Source organism: Fusarium phalaenopsidis (assembly GCF_050370095.1).
Source record: "Fusarium phalaenopsidis strain FUZ10S chromosome Unknown contig_32302, whole genome shotgun sequence".
NCBI lineage: Eukaryota > Fungi > Ascomycota > Sordariomycetes > Hypocreales > Nectriaceae > Fusarium > Fusarium phalaenopsidis.
In genome coordinates, this window is record NW_028145405.1 from 3,889,066 (window position 1) to 3,906,470 (window position 17,405).

General features: G+C 56.0%; 6 protein-coding genes across 6 annotated transcripts; 3 read left to right on the top strand and 3 right to left on the bottom strand.

The window, feature by feature from the left end:
• Positions 1 to 261: 261 nt before the first annotated feature.
• Positions 262 to 7,067, bottom strand: LRP88_08564 (SANT/Myb-like DNA-binding domain-containing protein; the record flags this gene model as incomplete). The annotated part of the gene is made up of 2 exons (XM_083245067.1): positions 262 to 2,520; positions 2,574 to 7,067. The coding sequence occupies 2 exons, from the start codon at positions 7,065 to 7,067 to the stop codon at positions 262 to 264; spliced, it is 6,753 nt and encodes a 2,250-aa protein (XP_083099561.1).
• A 938-nt stretch (positions 7,068 to 8,005) lies between these two features.
• Positions 8,006 to 9,252, top strand: LRP88_08565 (Deoxyhypusine synthase; the record flags this gene model as incomplete). The annotated part of the gene is made up of 3 exons (XM_083245068.1): positions 8,006 to 8,218; positions 8,325 to 9,104; positions 9,169 to 9,252. 3 exons carry the CDS (start codon positions 8,006 to 8,008, stop codon positions 9,250 to 9,252), a joined length of 1,077 nt encoding a protein of 358 aa, XP_083099562.1.
• Positions 9,253 to 9,544: 292 nt separating this feature from the next.
• Positions 9,545 to 10,449, bottom strand: LRP88_08566 (uncharacterized protein; the record flags this gene model as incomplete). The annotated part of the gene is made up of 2 exons (XM_083245069.1): positions 9,545 to 10,335; positions 10,392 to 10,449. The coding sequence occupies 2 exons, from the start codon at positions 10,447 to 10,449 to the stop codon at positions 9,545 to 9,547; spliced, it is 849 nt and encodes a 282-aa protein (XP_083099563.1).
• A 725-nt stretch (positions 10,450 to 11,174) lies between these two features.
• Positions 11,175 to 12,132, bottom strand: LRP88_08567 (NADP-dependent oxidoreductase domain-containing protein; the record flags this gene model as incomplete). Its single annotated transcript, XM_083245070.1, has 2 exons — positions 11,175 to 11,837; positions 11,893 to 12,132. The coding sequence occupies 2 exons, from the start codon at positions 12,130 to 12,132 to the stop codon at positions 11,175 to 11,177; spliced, it is 903 nt and encodes a 300-aa protein (XP_083099564.1).
• Positions 12,133 to 13,097: 965 nt separating this feature from the next.
• Positions 13,098 to 14,393, top strand: LRP88_08568 (Gfo/Idh/MocA family protein; the record flags this gene model as incomplete). The annotated part of the gene is made up of 3 exons (XM_083245071.1): positions 13,098 to 13,158; positions 13,216 to 13,653; positions 13,711 to 14,393. 3 exons carry the CDS (start codon positions 13,098 to 13,100, stop codon positions 14,391 to 14,393), a joined length of 1,182 nt encoding a protein of 393 aa, XP_083099565.1.
• Positions 14,394 to 15,979: 1,586 nt separating this feature from the next.
• Positions 15,980 to 16,985, top strand: LRP88_08569 (tRNA (carboxymethyluridine(34)-5-O)-methyltransferase; the record flags this gene model as incomplete). The annotated part of the gene is made up of 3 exons (XM_083245072.1): positions 15,980 to 15,989; positions 16,093 to 16,805; positions 16,950 to 16,985. 3 exons carry the CDS (start codon positions 15,980 to 15,982, stop codon positions 16,983 to 16,985), a joined length of 759 nt encoding a protein of 252 aa, XP_083099566.1.
• Positions 16,986 to 17,405: the final 420 nt, after the last annotated feature.

A 17,405-nucleotide genomic window follows, 5' to 3' on the forward strand; every position in this document is an offset into this window, starting at 1 on the left:
ATCATGACAAGTCCAAACAAGCAGTTAAAGAAAGTCAATAATAAAACAATGTTATCAATGTCTAGTAAATAGGCCTACAACTCAAGTTGCATACAATTCATACGCAATTCCAGATAGAACCTTGACCACCAATCCAATCCAATCCAATCAATCCACCTCGCTGTACGCCAAATATCACACATCACGCCTTGCTGGTGGATAATATCTACCTGTGCAATCATGCTACTAAACCCTCCAATGTCTCAAGATTTTTCACATCCTTCACCTCCGGTACTGGTCCGGGTGCCTATCATACTCGTGTGGCCTCAATCCTCTCATTATATCACGAGGATCTCGTCCATCTCGCGGGTCCCGAGGATCCCGGGCATCTCTCATCTGTACATTTTGCGCCTCGTGGCCTGGGTAGCCAGGGCCTCCTGACGGAGGTGGTCCACGGTTATCATACCCGCCCACTGGCGTGTAGCTCCGACCCGGCATATCTCTAGGATCTCGCGGCGGAGCAGGGCCTGGGGTAGAAGCATAGCGGGGGTACGCCTGTGAAGGAGGTGGTACTGGCTCCGGTCCACGACCAGGCGGCGGGTATCGCCCCTGCATTTGATGTTGCTGTGGGGGAAGTCCACCTCCTGAGCTATAATACGGCCCGCCCCGTCCATCGTCTCTCAGGGGCATGTGATGAGGCGGTTGCGGTGGTGGCTGCGATGGGGCCCATGATGGAGCAGGCGTCTGAGGCTTGGACGCTGGGTGCTGTGTTGGCCAAGATTGTTGCGACGGCGGCGGTTGGGAAGTGTTGGGGGGCTGTGATGGCCACCCTGTCGCCTGTGGGAGACTGCCTGGCGGCTGTTGGTGAGTTGGCGTTGGCCATCCACCATCACGGCTGCTCTGAGGAACCTCTCGCGAGCGAGACGCCGACGGATGCAACGCGTACTGTCCACCCGGTGATGCAGTGTGAGGGGGGGGGGCTGCGGCACCGTATGACGTAGGATACCCCTGACCCTGATACATCTGGCTGGGTGGACCAGGTGGAGGATAACGATGGCCGCTCTGAGGCGAGTTTGTCCCACTTTGAGAAGTTGGCTGGTACGGATTTTGCCTGTAAAAGTCTCTCTCTGCCCCGGCAGCCTCAACTGAGACCCCAATTGAAGCCCTCGAAGCTCCCATGTGCTGGGGTTGAGGAGAATCTGTATATGTGGGCTTGAGTGAAGGCATCGCTGAGGCTCCTCCTGATGGTGCTCGTCCATAAGGTGAATATGGTTCCGGCTCCCGACGCATCTGTGAAGGCGGCGCTGGCCCCGGTCCAGGGAGAGGGCGACCCATGACTGGAGGCGGGGGCGTAGGTGAAGGCCTCATAGGCGTGCTAGCTACATCGCTGATGCGCTTGGGCGCCGCCGGCGGAGGATCATCATTGAGCAAGGCAGAAATATTGAATCCTCCCTTGCGCGGCTCTGATGGACGAGGAGGTGCCGCCGCTGGAGTTGGCGTCCCTGCCTGAGGTGTCGTTGAGCCATATCCCTCCTGCAGCGAGCCAGATGACGGCCTATGTTGAAGTGACGACACGGGCCGGCTGGTGGGCGTTCCCATCTGAGGAGACCGAACCTGCGGCTGCTCGCTGAGCAAATTCCTCACCGGCTGCGCAGGAGGCTGCTGCTGGGGTGGTTGCTGCTGCACAGGAGGAGGAGCATATGTCGGAGGTCGGCCTGGCTCTTGCGGTGGTGGTCTCGCAAGAGGCTGGCCACCAAGGCTTCCTTGCTGTCGATGGCCAAACTGCTCGTAATGATGCGGGGGAGGGGCGACTTCCGGTTCTTGCTTAACCCGCAACGTCTGCCGCTCCGACTGGCGCGCCATTTCTCTCTCCCTCTCTCGCTCTCTTTCTCGTTGTTCCCTCTCCTGCCGCTCACGCATCTGCATTTCCGCCTTCTGCCGCTCAATTTGAGCGTTGTGCTGTTCAAATATAGCATCGGTCCGTGCCGGCTGCAGAGGCGGCTGTGCAGCAGCCAAAGGTCGCTCGCGTGGCTCTGCAACGGGAGGACCCGAGGGCGCCTTTGGAGGAAGTGGCACTCGCTGGCCTTGTTCACGCTCTCGCTCGGGGAACCCAAACTGCCGGACAGGAGCTCGTAGAGGTCGCGCGCTAGGTGACATTGCCTGAGAGACAGGCTGGGCGGCAACAGGGTGTTGCTGCTGCATCGCCAAGGGTTGCGCCGGCGGCTGAACAAGAGGTTGCTGCACAGGAGCCTGAGCGATGGGCACGCCATAGTTGGAGAACGGCTGGCCTCGAGTAGCTTGGGCAGCCGCCTCCATCTTGGCGGCTTGGGCTGCTTCGTTGTGAAGCTCGATACCAGGAGCAACGGCAAGAGGTCGAGACGCGGCAGCTGAGTTGTCGTATCTTCTCCCACGACCTCCCTGCGATGGTTGAGGAGGGTCAGGCAACTTCTCGCCACGGTTCTTCTTCCTGTCGGCCTCTTGAACGATCGTCTCCCATTCGGCCTTGCCTTGATCCTTTTGGCGGACAAAGTAGTTTTTGACCTATTTCAAATATTAGCATCAACAAGTGTGACTCAAAACATGTGGGAACTCACCATGACAGCGGTCTTGGACCCCATGTGGGCCGCGATCCCAGTCCAGTCAGATCCAAATGAGCGCAGTAGGTGTGGGAAGTCATTAGATTCAGACACACTCCAGTAACTCGATGCTTGGGTCGGCGCCTTGCGCTCTGGCTGAGGCTGAGCCAGGTTGAATGTGGTAATGGCCGGCTGGGGTGGAGGCTCGGGTCGAAGCGAAGGTGCTGCCATAACCTCCGAGATGGAAGAGGCAGCGATAGGCTGAGGTCGATCCATGGTCTGTATGGGCTGCTGCTGTTGAACAGGGAATGGCGGCTGTATACCCGACGGCTGTTGCTCGAATTGAGTGGGGAGGCGATGAACCTCGGCTGGCGTAGGCGGTTGTGTCTCCGTGTTGAGCGCCCTCGAGTTGGACCTCGAGCGGCCCTTTCCGGGAGCTGGAGCTGCAGCCAGCGTCTGGTTCGTCTTGTGTGCTTTCGCATCTTTGTCCTTAGCTTTGCGTCCACGCTTCCTCCCATCCACCTTCTCTGGATGGTCGCCCTTAGCTGACGCTCCACGTCTGCCAGGCGTGGCAGAAGGTGTCGAGTTGTCTGTGTCCACGGCCGGTTGTTCGAAGCCCCATGTTGGTGCAGCGGCTCGCCTTGGTCGTCTTCTCTCTCCGTTTTCTCCAGTCTCGTGGTTCTCCTCCGTCTCGCCATCGCCGTTGCCAAGTTCAGAAACGAGTGCACTAGACCGCTGCTTGCCTCGGCCACCCTTCTTGCGCCTCCTGGGTTGCTTCTTGAGCTTCTCCTTCAGGTTCAGGTCCTTCTTGTTCATGTAGTAATACTGAATGCAAGCGGAAAAGTCGCGATGAGGGATACCATCCGCCACTCTGCCCCATTGCTTTGGTGCTTCCAAGTATCGCTTCTCAAATAGCCCGGCTTCCTCTTCGGAAAAGTTGTTGACAGGCGGAAGTACGCGCCATGCTCCCACGAGCCTGTCGACAGGCGTGAAACCGGAATGGTCAAGGTATTTGATGTTGTCCTTCTCCTCTTGAGTCCAAATCATTTCAGGTATAACAGCGTCCTTATCGGTGCGATATTTTTCCTGCTGCATGCGGAGCTCCCGTTCCTTTCTCTCCTCGTCCTCTCTCATAGATGCCTGTAGAACCCGCTCTAGGTCTCGTTCGGTCGCAAAACGACGACCACGGCCGCTGCCCTCGTGCTTGGGCTCCGGGGTCACCGCGCCAGTTCCTTCAGCAGTCGAAGTGGAGAATTTTCCGCGACTCTTCACCGCGGCTGGGTCATTCGATGTTGTGAAATCCAGATACCGCACATAATTATCGGCGTAGATCTTGCGGTCGCGTTCTTGCTCAGCAGTCTTTTCCAGGTGCAGCCTGTCCAGGTGTTCCATGACGAAATCATAAATGCCAGGGTCCGAGTCCAAAGAGCGCATGAATTCCCTGTCTTCATGCCATGGCTGGCAGCCAAAGTCGGGAAGGCTGTCAATCGGGGGCGTGCTCATACACTGGCGGATAGCGCCAATATTCATGAATGAATCATCCTCAGACTCTGTTTCATCGTCGTCAACTTGAGATGGTGTACTAGGAGGTTTTGATGCCGTCTCAGTTGTTTGAAGAACAGCATTGGGAGAGGGAACGGCGATAGACACAGGTTCAGTCGCCAGATGCTCGTTGGAAGTTGTCTCGGGCTTCTCGATGGGCGCTTCGCTGGTTTTTTCTGTAACCTCATCGCTCGGTTTTTGGAGTTGAGCCTCGATCGCCTTCTCGGTAGGAGGCTCACTTGGCTTGCTATCCATGGGCTTCTCGGCAGTTACTTCAGCCTGTTCCTCGCGGGGGGTCTCGTTCAGCTTCTCTGGCTCAGGGACCGGCACCTCAGCCGGTTTTGTGGCCTCATCTTCCTTCACAGCTTCTTCCACGGTAGGCAGGGCTGTCTCAGGAGCCACAGGGGCCACTTCGGCAGTTAGCTTGGTCGTGTCCTCCATCTTCGGTTCGGGTTCAGGTTGTGGTTCGGGTTGAGCTTCAGGCTCGGGTACGGGCGCAGGCGGCGTGGGTTCCTTCACGGGTTCCTTCACGGGCTGTTCGGGGGCCTCTTCGCGAGGCTCTTCAGTCGTCTTGTCGACGGGTTTCTCGACAGTGGCTTCGGCGGTTGTCTCAGTCGTCTTCTCGATAATCATCTCGTCGGGCTTCTCGACTGGTTCCTCCTCAATGGCCATTTCGCTCGGCTTTTCGTCCGGCTGTTCACTCTGCTTTTCGATAGGCTTCTCGATGGGCTTTTCGACGGGCTCTTCACTGGGCTCCTTGGCAGGTTCAGGCACCAGGGGCGTAGGGTCGCTCTCTGCCATGGGAATATCCACGGTTTCCACAGGCGGTTCTTCGGGCTTTCCCACACTGGCGGGGGCTTCAGGCTCATGGTCTGGCTGTGCTGGTGGTTCTGGGGTAGCCTTTGATGCAACGACAGCGTCAGTCATCTCTGTGTCCTGTTCTAGTTGCTGATCAACGGGCGTGGGCTCCTCGATCTTCTCGACAACAGGCTGATTCACTGTCTCCGGTAGTTCCTCCACCATCTTCATCAGTCCTTCGCCCTCGCTAACTATCTTCACCATTGCCCCATGTGACAAGGCCGCAAAACGAGCCATAATCTGTGTGGGAAGCTTAGGTTTCTCTAGCTTGCTCAGCTCAGCCTCGGTCTTTGCAATCTCCATGGCAAAATAATCCGCCATGTCTTCGTCATCGTCGGACTCGGAGTTTTGTTCAGGAGGCGCTGTTTTCGGTGGCAGTGCGAATCTCACAACTGGAACGATGGGAAGCTTGCGCTTTCGCTTGGGTGCTTGCTTGAGCGGCTCTCTCGAGTCTCTCATGCGCTGCTCGGTAGGTTGACCGAACCTGGGAAGACTGTCGGTTGTCGGTGATGGAACAGGTCCACCACGATGAGAATCCCTGGGAGCACTAGGAGCGTTAGTTGGCCGAGCATCCCTGTCCATTGAAGCTCTCGCAGATTGAGACTCTCGCTCGGACCGGACCGTAATCTCTCCTGGTTCCGCGCTGTAATTTGATCTTGCTCGGTTGTCAATGGCCGAGTAATGCGAGTCAGACTTGGCATCACTACTACGCGGTCGCCTGTCGTCATCGTGATAATGGTCATACTGTGAGCTGTCGCGTCGGAGTGGTGGTCGTTGCTGGACAAAGCTCGGGGATCTCATCATCTTCGGGGAGTCGGGAGCCTTTTTCAGATTCGGGTTGATCCATTGCTTGCTGGACGGCCTTGGTGGCGGTGGTTGCTGAGCTCGGGGTCCAACTGGGATCGGAGGGCTATCGTGAAGTGACTTGGCTGGTCCAACTGGGGGCATTGGTGGCTCATGTCCAGCCGAGGGAGGTCGATCGTTGAAAGCTCGGGGGGCGGTAGGAGGAACCTTGACCGCAGCACTTGCTGGGACGTAGCCCTCACCCACGCTCAGAGCGCGACTCGGAACGGAACCAAAAGCGGGAGCTGAAGGTGCAACGGGTGGTGGCGAAACCTCTTTACTAGGAGGGCCCGAGTCGTGACCAGCATTCGCGCGTGCTTCCAACTTGTTTCGAAAGAGTTCACGGTCTCGAGGGTCGCGGTCATCTCGAAGATCGCGTCGGGTTTCCGGGTCAGCGTATCGGTCCATTCGATCCATGCGGTCCCTTTCCTCGCGTTCCCGACCCCAGCGGCCCTCTTGAGACCTGCTTCGTGGATAGCGATCCCCTCTGTCGTCCATATAAGGTCCTCTACCCCTCCCTCGGTCTGCGGACCAGTCACCTCTTCCTCTACCACGTCCACGGTGAAATCCACCGCCACGGGGATACGGTGACATGCCGAACTGAGGGTCGGACGAAGAGGATCCTGCTGAAGGGGGCCCACCATCACGAGAACCTCTCCGAGACCTATCTGCGTCGACTCCAAGCGGTCCATCTCGATCTCGATCCCGGAAATCTCGGTTTGGTGACCTCGCACGGCCAATAGGGGAGCGGCGTGACCTGAAATCCCTAGCATCGCGCCAATCTCTGTCCCTTTCGCGGTCGCGATCACGCTCGCGGCTTCTGTCATCACGGTAGCGATCCCGGAAATCCATGTCTCGATCCCGTCCACGGTCCCTACTCTCATCTCGCGTTGACCATCCACGTCCTCTACCACGCCCGCGGCCTCCTCGGAAATCACCCCCAAACCCTCCACCACGAGGACCACTAGGCGCATCGATTAGAGCTTTGGGGCCACGAGGAGGCTCCCTCCTCAGAGGGTCACCAAATGAGTCGCGATTGGGAGGAAAGCCGCCATTGTTGGACCGAACCTCGGAAGGGCGTCGCCTGTCGCCATCACCGTACTGCGAGGCCCTATCGAAACGGTCAGGTGAGCGGTCGCGTGGCGATCGCGATCGCTCGTATCTGGAGTATCTTGAAGCCCTAGCATAATCATTAGTATTGGATGATCGGGGTGACGATGAACGACTGAAGCCCCGATTCCCAGCATCGATAAAGCGTCTCCGAGGCATCTGTGCAAGACGCGGCACGCTTCTCGCTGATGAGGTTGAGGAATACAGCCGTGGAATGGTGCAGGCGAAGACGGCGAGGGTACAAACATTGCGCAGCGACCGGGTCGCGGAGACCCAAATTAAAAGGCCAGAGAAGTGATTATCAGCCCATGCACCCAAGAACAAGTCGGTACAAGCTGGAGTGAGGTGGTCAAAGTATGCTGATGAGACGGGCCGGCAAGGTTGAAACGTGGTCGAGAAGTGTTTCTGCCTCTGAACACGACAGGCTCTGGTGGAACCTTGAAGCCTCGAGGGTCTGGTTGCCCGTGTCGGCTCCGCAGAAGGGCGCGTCAGCCACAAAAGGGGAGTTTCGGAGCAGCTAAAACGTATGGTGAAGTCGCCGATGGGTCGTCAGCCGAGTATCTGAGCTCGATACAGCAGACGAAAGCGACATGAAAGACGCAGGGCGACGGATGGAGATGCTCAACCAAATGGCGTTTTGAAGGTTGCAAGATTGAAGATGGGTCGCAGCCTCAGCCCGAGCCTGCGCCTGCTGCAAAATGGACAGCGTCGCGCGTGGCGCTTAGCCGAGAGGGACCCAGACTGGGGGTAGGGGACCGTAGGGGGACCTTGAAATGGAAAGCCTGAACCAAAACTGCCGCGAGGGGCTAGTCCTAAAGCGGATGTGCCCAAATGTCTCGCCGAGCGCGTTACATGCACGCCCGCCCATTGACTGCCCGCCGGTGGGTCCCTGCCGGTTGTATGCGGAGCCGGGACGGAGAGGAGTCATGAAAAATGAAGGAAAAACGGCCGACGACCCATTTATGAACCGGGTCACGTTCTCTAGGACCGACTGCGATACTTTGACATTCCTTTAAAGTTCTCTTGTCTATTCTCACTCTTCCTCACGATCACGGCTCACGACTTACGACTCACGAACTCCCCTCACTCAACTTATCATGGCCTCCAACGATCATGCGCCCCCGGCAGCGGCCACTGATGCCGTCCTGGTAAAGTCTGAGGAGATGCCCAAGGACGCCCAAAAGGTCGAAGAGCTCGACTTCAACAAGCTCAAGGGCCCCATCACGGCCGAGGATCTCTTTGAGGGAATGCGCCACATGGGTTTCCAGGCTTCGTCCATGTGCGAGGCCGTGAGGATCATCAACGACATGGTTAGCTCCACCTTTTGTGGTTTTGCGAGAGAAGGATACATCATGATTTAGGATTTGAGTGGCCAAGAGAAGGAAGACCGTTGACTAACTGCTCATATAACTTCAGCGTGCTTGGCGAGACCCAGAGACAGGTGACAAGACCACCATCTTCCTGGGCTACACGTCCAACCTCATTTCATCCGGCCTCCGCGGTGTCCTACGCTGGCTCGTCGAGCATAACCACGTATCGTGCATTGTCACCACCGCCGGTGGTATCGAAGAGGACTTTATCAAATGCCTGGGCGACACCTACGTTGGCTCTTTCAGCACTCCTGGTGCCGACCTCCGCAAGAAGGGCCTCAACCGTATCGGCAACCTAGTGGTGCCCAACGCAAACTACTGTGCCTTTGAGGACTGGGTTGTGCCTATCCTCGATAAGATGCTCGAGGAGCAAGAGGCTAGCAAGGGGACCGACGACGAGATCAACTGGACACCGTCCAAGGTCATCCACCGCTTGGGTAAGGAGATCAACGATGAGAGATCCGTCTACTACTGGGCATACAAGAACAACATCCCCGTATTCTGCCCGGCCATCACCGACGGTAGCCTTGGCGACATGCTCTACTTCCACACCTTCAAGGCCTCACCCCTGCAGCTCAAGATCGATCTTGTTGAGGACATCCGTCGCATCAACACCATCTCTGTCCGCGCGAAGCGGGCTGGCATGATCATTCTCGGTGGCGGTGTCGTCAAGCACCACATTGCCAACGCATGCTTGATGCGTAATGGCGCTGAGTCGGCCGTTTACATCAACACTGCGCAAGAGTTTGACGGTAGCGACGCCGGTGCGAGACCGGATGAGGCTGTTTCGTGGGGTAAAATCAAGATCGGGGCTGATAACGTCAAGGTCAGTAGAAATTGGTCGAATTTCCTGGTGTTTCGATCGTCAAAAACTGATAGCTTGTCTCTAGGTTTACATGGAGGCGACGGCTTGTTTCCCCTTTATCGTAGCCAACACATTTGCTAAGGATATCGGCAAATCTGCAGATGATTGAGCATCACATGGGCAATTAAACGAAAACGGTGTTTGGAAGTAGACTTCTGGGGTGATAGAACTGCAAAATGGTACATCACCAATACAAAATAGAGGCGGTTTGTGCAATTTGATGTTATTCTGATGCTACTCTGAAGGCTACTCCTAGGTTTGCTACTTGGTCTACTCATAGTAAACAACAAACAATAAGGCCCATGGTTCATCCACTCGCTAATCCAGCGTCATATCCCGAATCGCTTCAGTGTAAATCTATTCATCCAGTAGTCATGAGTCGTAAGATGCGTAAGTTGCGTCTAGGCGGTGACATCGAGCTTCGTCTTCTTCGCCTGAGGCTCCTCGTTGTCGGCCTCGGTCTCGTCATTCAGAGGTCGCTTGTTGGCACCAGAGGTCTCCTCTTGAACTTGCTCTTGGGCATCCTCCTTGGCCTTCTCGGCGGCGGCAGCTCGTTCGGCCTTCTCCCTGGCAATCTGGCCTCGTGGGCGGTATCGGCGCTTGTTGGCCTGGCGGCGCTCCTCCTTGAGTCTAGCGATCTCGGCCTCTTCTTCCTGCTGCTGGAGAATCTTGAGAGGATCGATTCGCTGGCGTCCCATGGCTCTGACAGCGGCCCGGTTTTCTTCAAGGCGAGGCCAGGGGTTGGCCACCCCGCCACGTCGGGTCATCATCCAGTTGACGACGTCGAGGCCGTCAACGGAGCCGTCAGGGCGCTGGACGGCCTCGCACCCCTGGCGCCAGAGGGTGATACCAGAGGGATCGGGGTTGGTGATGGGGCATGGGGGCCAGTTGTCAGACATGTCGCTGTTACGCCTCTTGGAGGTCTTGGTCTTGGCAGTTGCGGCAGGCTTCTTCTTCTTCTTGTCGGAAGAGTTGTTTGGGGAAGGGTTCTTGGAGGGCTTCTGCTCAGGGGAAGAAGAAGAGTTGTTTGCGCTGACCGGAGAAACAGTCAGGGAGCTTTCCTCCGGAATCGTTTGGTGCTTCATGGCCGCCAAAACAGCAGCGGTCTCAAGGACCTTTTGATCGTCGTCGCTGGGAGACTTTGAGCTTGATGCGGATGATGATCGAGAGCCGCGAGGTAGAAGCTTAATTCCTATGAAGAATGGTGAGCGATAGTTATGATGTGATGAAGGAGAGCGGGAGACTTACGGATTCTAGGGCGGTCGTTGTTGCCCTGGGCGGCAGCGATGCCGTTGTTGCCGGCCATTTTTGATAGAAATGCAGAAGATAGCAGTAGCTTTGTCTTCAAAAGGCAGGTTGTTGGTAGCTGGGTATCACGATCGCAGGCTCGTCGAAGCAAAGTCAACTCGGAGTTGATGCGGATGATGTCGAGGAGATTATGAGGGTAACGATAAACACCAAGGAATCTTCGCTTTCTCGGATGATCAAAGAGCAACGAGGCGCTAGGTATCAATTCTTGCGAGCGATGAAGATGATAGCGAAGGTGTAGAAAGTAGAGACGATGATGCAGAAGTGCGAGATGAAGTGATGTGGTGAGGATGGAAAGGCGCCAGGGCAGCGAGCGTGTGCAGTCAATGTGTGCGGGTGACAAGAGGGTCGATTTCTATTGACCCAAAAGGGAAGATTGGGATCAAACAAATACCCGTTTCTGGACTTGTCGGCAGTGGTGGTCTGCCAGTGTCAACAGCTGTGAGAGTGCGAAACGGCCGGCAGGTGTTCGTGAACTCGAGATGAACGAAAACCCAGGATCTTTCAGGACGTGTACAAAAGAGGAAGACTGAATCACAACGGGATGAAAACATGAGAAGGGATAATAACTTGCCACGAGCATCAAGGTAAACAACAGTGTTGCCTTGGTTGCTGTGGTGCGATGAAGCTTTTCATATGCAGTTGAGTTCAACTTTATTGAATGCTGAGGTTCCCTATTGAATCCCTACAAAGTTTTCAATCTGTTTGAAATACCAACAGTCCTCACGCCTCCCCAATAGTCTGTTTGAATTCGGCCAGTGCAGATGCCCAAGTTGCTGCACCAGCCCCCTCAGCCCAGGAAGCCACCCGTGGGATGCCCTCAAGATCATCCTTCATGTGATCTTCAGTCGTTGTTCCATCCAATATCGTGACCCCTTCGAGACCAAGGACCAAGGCGTAGTACGCGGGTACTTGTGGGACTCCCGCCCCTTCTGCAACTGTCTTGACCGGCTTGGATGCTGCGAGCCGTGGGTTGGCACTGAAGGTCCAGAATGACTGGAAGACGATACTTTGCTGTCTACAATAAGCTCGGAGCTCTGTCTCAAAGCCTGTGTCCCGGTAGAAGCGATTCTGCACGACACTTGGCTTGATGGAGGCTGCATCGTTCAGAGCCTGGAGGATGGGAAGGCTGGTGTTGGATATGCCCAGGTTACGGATCTTGTGGGGGACGTAGGTTTCAAGCGTCTTCCAGGCAGTGACGGTTTCTTCGATGGTTTGGAGAGGACTGTGCAAGAGTACACTGTCAAGGTACGGCTCCTGGCCTTCAATGGTGAAGAAGGCGAGCGATGACTGAACCGACTGGTGAACCTTGTCAACCAGCGGCGCGTTGAGATCATAGGGGGCATCTTCGCCCTGGTTTCCTGGTGGGGAGAACTTGGTTTGGATCTATTAACTGCGTTAGCGACTATATTCTTATTGAGTTTGAGCGAAAGTGGCATACGAAGAGGGCATCACGAGTGATGATGCCATCACCAATTGCTCTCTGGACGCCTTGACCCACGCCCTTTTCATTGTAGTGCTTGGGCTGCCCAGCCGTGTCAATTCCCCTGAACCCATTCTTGAGAGCCGTGTACACAAGATCTGCGCTGCGGTCTTTTTTCCAGGCAGTGCCGTAGACGAGCTTCGGCAAAGTGGTAGAGGAGCCCTTGAGGCTGAGGTCCTTTGCTAGCTTGGCGGCCATTGTGGAATGAACGTTTAAGCTACTTTCCGGGCGGCGGCTTCAGATGGCAGTCATCAGGTCTTTACTCTTCGTGTGGATTGTGTTGAAAATATGTCTCAGGCTGAGCGAGGTTGTCAGAGTTGAGAGTGTTAGTTCCAACACCTTGAGCCTCAGCCCAATACGGTTGCTGGCGTTGCACAATCACAATGAGTGGCCAATCGTATGTCTAATCACAAGATGCCCCATATTAAACGCCCAGTTGATCATCACAAGTCATACATGTAAACACAAAGGCTTTCATGTCTTGTCAATATCTGTTCCAGCCGAGACGGAGTTGTTCGAAAGGATGATGCCTGTTCTACACTTGTTCCACTCCAACAACGAAAACTTGGGCAATTCCAAGTAGAAAATAGTTCGGGAAAGCTAACAGCGAGCTGAGCTGGGCTGCCCACCTTTTCTAGTAACAGCAAGCGCCCCCAAGATGACGTAGGAGATGCGGAGTGATGTCCGTACACACACACACAAGAACCCCCACTTCGGACGAAGCTCGCGCGGGGTTCTTCGCGGGGCAGACACCAGCGAGCGTCCAAGAGGAAACCCGTAAATCTCATCACTTGGCCGGTCGACAGCTTGAAGACCTGAGTCACACCGACCCGGTTAAATATTCTGCTGATTTGGTAAGCAAGCTGAAAGTCGGGACGGGTTTTCCGGCGATACTAGCCTAAACGGGTGTGCGACGCCATCGGCCGGACATGCTCAGTGAAGCAATTCCGGGTCGTCCTCTACAAGGAAGCATCCCCCTCCTCCACCCACCATCACAGCGACGGGGAGCTACTGGGCATTGATTTCTGTTACCCCGCCAGAGCTGCAGCTTCAGGATAAATAAGACCCTCTTCACTCACGTCACTTTACGTGCCTCCTCTGCGAAACTGCATCTCCTTCTCCTCTTGCAAGCAACACCGTGAAGAATCGTATCTCTTGCAACAATGGCTTCCACTCCCTACACAATCCGATGGGGCATCTTGGCCACCGGCGGCATCGCCGAGCGTGAGCTACACCACTGCTTTGTCGACATACAGCCAACTTGCTAACTCTTGACGACAGACTTTTGCAAGGATCTCCTCACTGATCCTGCCGTGCGAGATGTAACCGACGTGCGCCACGAGATCGTTGCTGTCGCCTCGTCCTCTTCTGCTGCTCGAGCCGGCGACTTTATCAAGAGGATCGATGGTCCCTCCTCCGCCACCCTCCACGGCTCATACGCTGAGCTCGTCGCCGACCCCAATGTCGACATCATCTACGTCGCTACACCTCACAGCCACCACTTCCAAAATGCCATGCTTGCTATACAGGCTGGCAAGAATGTCCTCTGCGAGAAGGCCCTCACTGTGACTGCCTCTCAGACCAAGAAGCTGGTTGAGGCTGCCAAGGCCAAGAACGTCTTCTTCATGGAGGCTGTCTGGACACGATACTTCCCCCTCAGCATCAAGGTGCGAGAGCTGATTCAGTCGGGCGCCATTGGCACCGTCTACAGAACCTTTGGTAAGCTAGCCCCCCTTAACAATGACTTGTTTGGATATAGCTAACTAACTCTCTCAGCCGATCTCTCGTTCGGCAAAGACATCGGCAACGGCAAGGTTGACTTCGACGACTCTCACCGAATGGTCAACCCCGACCTCGCCGGCGGCGCCCTGCTCGATCTCGGCATCTACTCCTTGACCTGGGTCTTCCAGTCTCTGTACCACGTCCAGCCCGAGGCCGAAAAGGAGGCCCCCAACGTTGTGGCCGCCATCAACAAGTACCACACTGGTGCCGATGAGACGACAAGCATCATCTGCCAGTTCCCCAAGCACAAGACCATGGGCATCGCCACCACAAGTCTACGCGTGGGCACCGACCTCGACGGCAAGTACACCGGCGGTCCCGCCATCCGCATTCAGGGCACCAAGGGCGAGATCCAGGTGACGGGTCCCGCGTACCGGCCGACAGAGTACAAGGTGATCAAGACAGACGGCAACGGCAAGATTGAGGTGGTCGACTGCCCGATTCCCCAGGATCCCAAGCGGGACAACTGGGGACACGGCATGTTCTGGGAGGCCGACGAGTGCGCCCGATGCCTGCGTGACGGCAAGAAGGAGAGTCCTTCGATTCCTTGGTCTGAGAGCATCGTCATCATGGAGACGATGGAGAGCGCTCTCAAGCAGGGCGGCGTGACGTATCCCGAGTTGATCTCCACTGACGTCTTTGACGCCAACAGCCCCCTCAACAAGGGCAGGAGTTAGAGGAAGGCTATGAGGCCCATGCTTTAATGACGAAACGTAAAAAAGTTGGAGCAGGAATATGCTGGTGTATTAGGTAGTGCGCCTGTAATGAGCGAGGCATTGAATATTACCTGGGTTATCATCATGAATAAGACAACACAACCCAGGCACCTTGCACAATATGCACAGGCTAAACAGCCCGGGGTTGGGCTATGCCGGCGCTACAAGCGGATGACCGAGATGGATGGTTCATGTCAGATATCCATTGCTAGCTTCACAGGGCTAAGGAAGAAGGGCGCTTCGAGAACAACAGCGACAGGGCAGGCATCTGACCATGATGCGTTCATCAAAGCGCCCTCCTTCCTAGCTCGCAAAAAGAAGGCTGGCCGGCCATGTGTTGTTGATTCATTACTCGTTTCAAGCCTGTGCGTAGATTCCCACGTTGCATTGACCCTGTCCTTCAGGCGCAAGGGTGGCCAAAGACCGCGTGGCTCCCTCGTGGCCCGGACCGGGGAACCATTCCGCATGTTCTCGAGTCAGCGAGAGACGGTTCGGTTCGCTTGAGGAGGAGAGTCGAGGCTCCAGTCTCAGCCCGGCGGATCGGAGATGACGTGCATCTCTTGCGAGCGGGAGCACCCATGCCCACATCACATCCTCGCTCGGGCCCCTTGTCAAGAAGAGCAGGCCTCAAAGGTCGAGAAGGGTTTCATCATGTGTGTGTGCGGGCGATGGAGGGGGGCGGGCGTAGAAGCACGGGAGAAGAGTTCCATCATCCATGGTTCATTTTGATGGACGGCTGGCGGAGTGGCTGATGATCCCCGTGATTTCTCCCCTTCCTACGAATGGGGCGACATGATGCCAATGGTGATGTGATGAGCAAAAGAGAGACAGAGAGATGAGATTGTGGAGTGGATATTAATATCGCCCCTACCTAACGTTCCCCCCCTTGCTTTGAGAATCATCGTGTCCCGAGCCAGGGACCCTGAAAAAGGCAAGTGCATGTAAAAAAAGAAGATGCCTGTGCCTGAGAGCGGAGGCGGATCCGAGGTGTTCGTGACTGGGGGGCCTCGTGAAAAAGGGGACCATCCATCAAATGCAACAGGGCAGGGGGTGAACAGACGTTGTTGTTGTAACTAACTGTCTCTTGTTCATCTCATCACAGCAACAGAAGGAAGAACCTTGACCATGTAGACGTCCATCGTTCAGCTCGACAACCAACCACCAACTTGCAATAACCGCTCCTCCCGCACGGTTCATATAGAGACCTCGACCGTCGAGACTCTTGAATCATGAAACTATGATAATGTCCTTGTCGCAGAGTCGCTCCGTCACGGGCAGGGCCAGATCTTCAACGGAATGCATGTTCTTTCAGCCACACGGAGCCGCCCCAGAACATTTACTCCACTAATCGGCGGGCCACAACCTAGGTACTCACACCTCCGCTAAGGAAAAAAACACCACCACGCCTGTAAGTTGCAAGAAATTAAACCCCATCTCACCAACAACCATATCAGACTCCAGCTGTTCCTCCAGCTCTCACACGCCCCCCCCCCCCCCCTCAGGCTTCTGATAAACAAGGGTCCCTGTTAAGATATCCCCCAGGAATTATGGCGAGTGGTTCGTCGGCGACGCCGGCTGGCGATCAAGGGGGACGGGCCACTCGAGCAACCCAACCCTCAGCATCAACAAGGCGCCCAACCTCAGGAACCCTCCGCTACAGAAGTATTCTCACCCTCTGAGGCGGCAGAGGCCCCCGAAACATACGAGGCAACCCACGTGCACGCCGTCTACGAGGCCATCGCGCCGCACTTCTCAGCTACCCGCCACAAGCCCTGGCCTCGTGTCGCCAGCTTCCTCCAAGACCAGCCGCCCGGCAGCATCGGCCTTGACGTCGGCTGTGGCAATGGCAAGTACCTGCGCGTCAACCCGGCCGTGCACCTGCTGGGCTCCGACCGGAGCCCTGCACTCGTCAAGCTCGCCCGGACCGAGCTACGGCGGCCTCGTGCTGATGGCAAGGACGACGACCCAAGGGTCTCGGACGTCGACGTTGCCGTCGCTGATGGCTTCGCCCTCCCCTACCGGCGGGCCGCCGCCGACTTTGTCATCTGCATCGCTGTCGTGCACCACATGTCCACCCGCGCCCGCCGGCAAGAGGCCGTCGCCGCGCTGCTGGACTGCGTGACCCCCGAGGCCGGCCGCGTGCTCGTCTACGTGTGGGCGCTGGAGCAGGCGTCGAGCCGCCGCGGGTGGGACACGGGCAGCGACCAGGACAGGCTCGTCTCATGGGTGATGCGCAAGCCAAAGGGCGAGGAGCCGGGCGGCACGTACCAGCGCTACTACCACCTGTACCGCGAGGGCGAGCTCGAGGAGGATGTCGTGGCGGCTGGGGGCAAGGTTGAGGAGAGCGGCTACGAGAGGGACAACTGGTGGGTGGTATGTAGTCGGCCGGCGGCCTGAGACGGGCACCGCAGTGCCAGAGGTGCTACAATGGGAATCGAGATCGAGTCGAGCATCCATCCATTACAAAGGTAGACTCGTAGGCGTTTGATATTCGGATACCTACTCACCGACTTGAAGCCTATTCTTCTCCCCGAGGCGAGCTCACTCCCGTAAACGGATGCTTGCCATACACACGCATAAAATAGGAACTGTAGCCCGCCGTGACTCGATCATTCTCACCCAAGAGCTTTCTTTTAAAGGTAATACGTAACATAAGTAACTGTACAACACGAAGATATCCACTAGTCTCCCTCTATCCTCGACATGATCTATCAAGATAATAAAAACAACAGGCTCTTCCCCTCCCTCTTGGTCAGAACCTCTCTTTCAACTCAAGACAGATGCTGTGCTGTGCAACAAATAAAGAAAACAACCTTGCATTTTCAACTCCTTTTTTCCAAAGGCCACCCCCTGGCCGAGTCCCCCTGACCCTAGATGCTTCCTAACCAACCATCCATCCATCCTTCACTTCCTCTCAAGACGCCTCTGACCCATGCAGAAGAAATAACAAGCACAAACAGGATAAAATAAGGC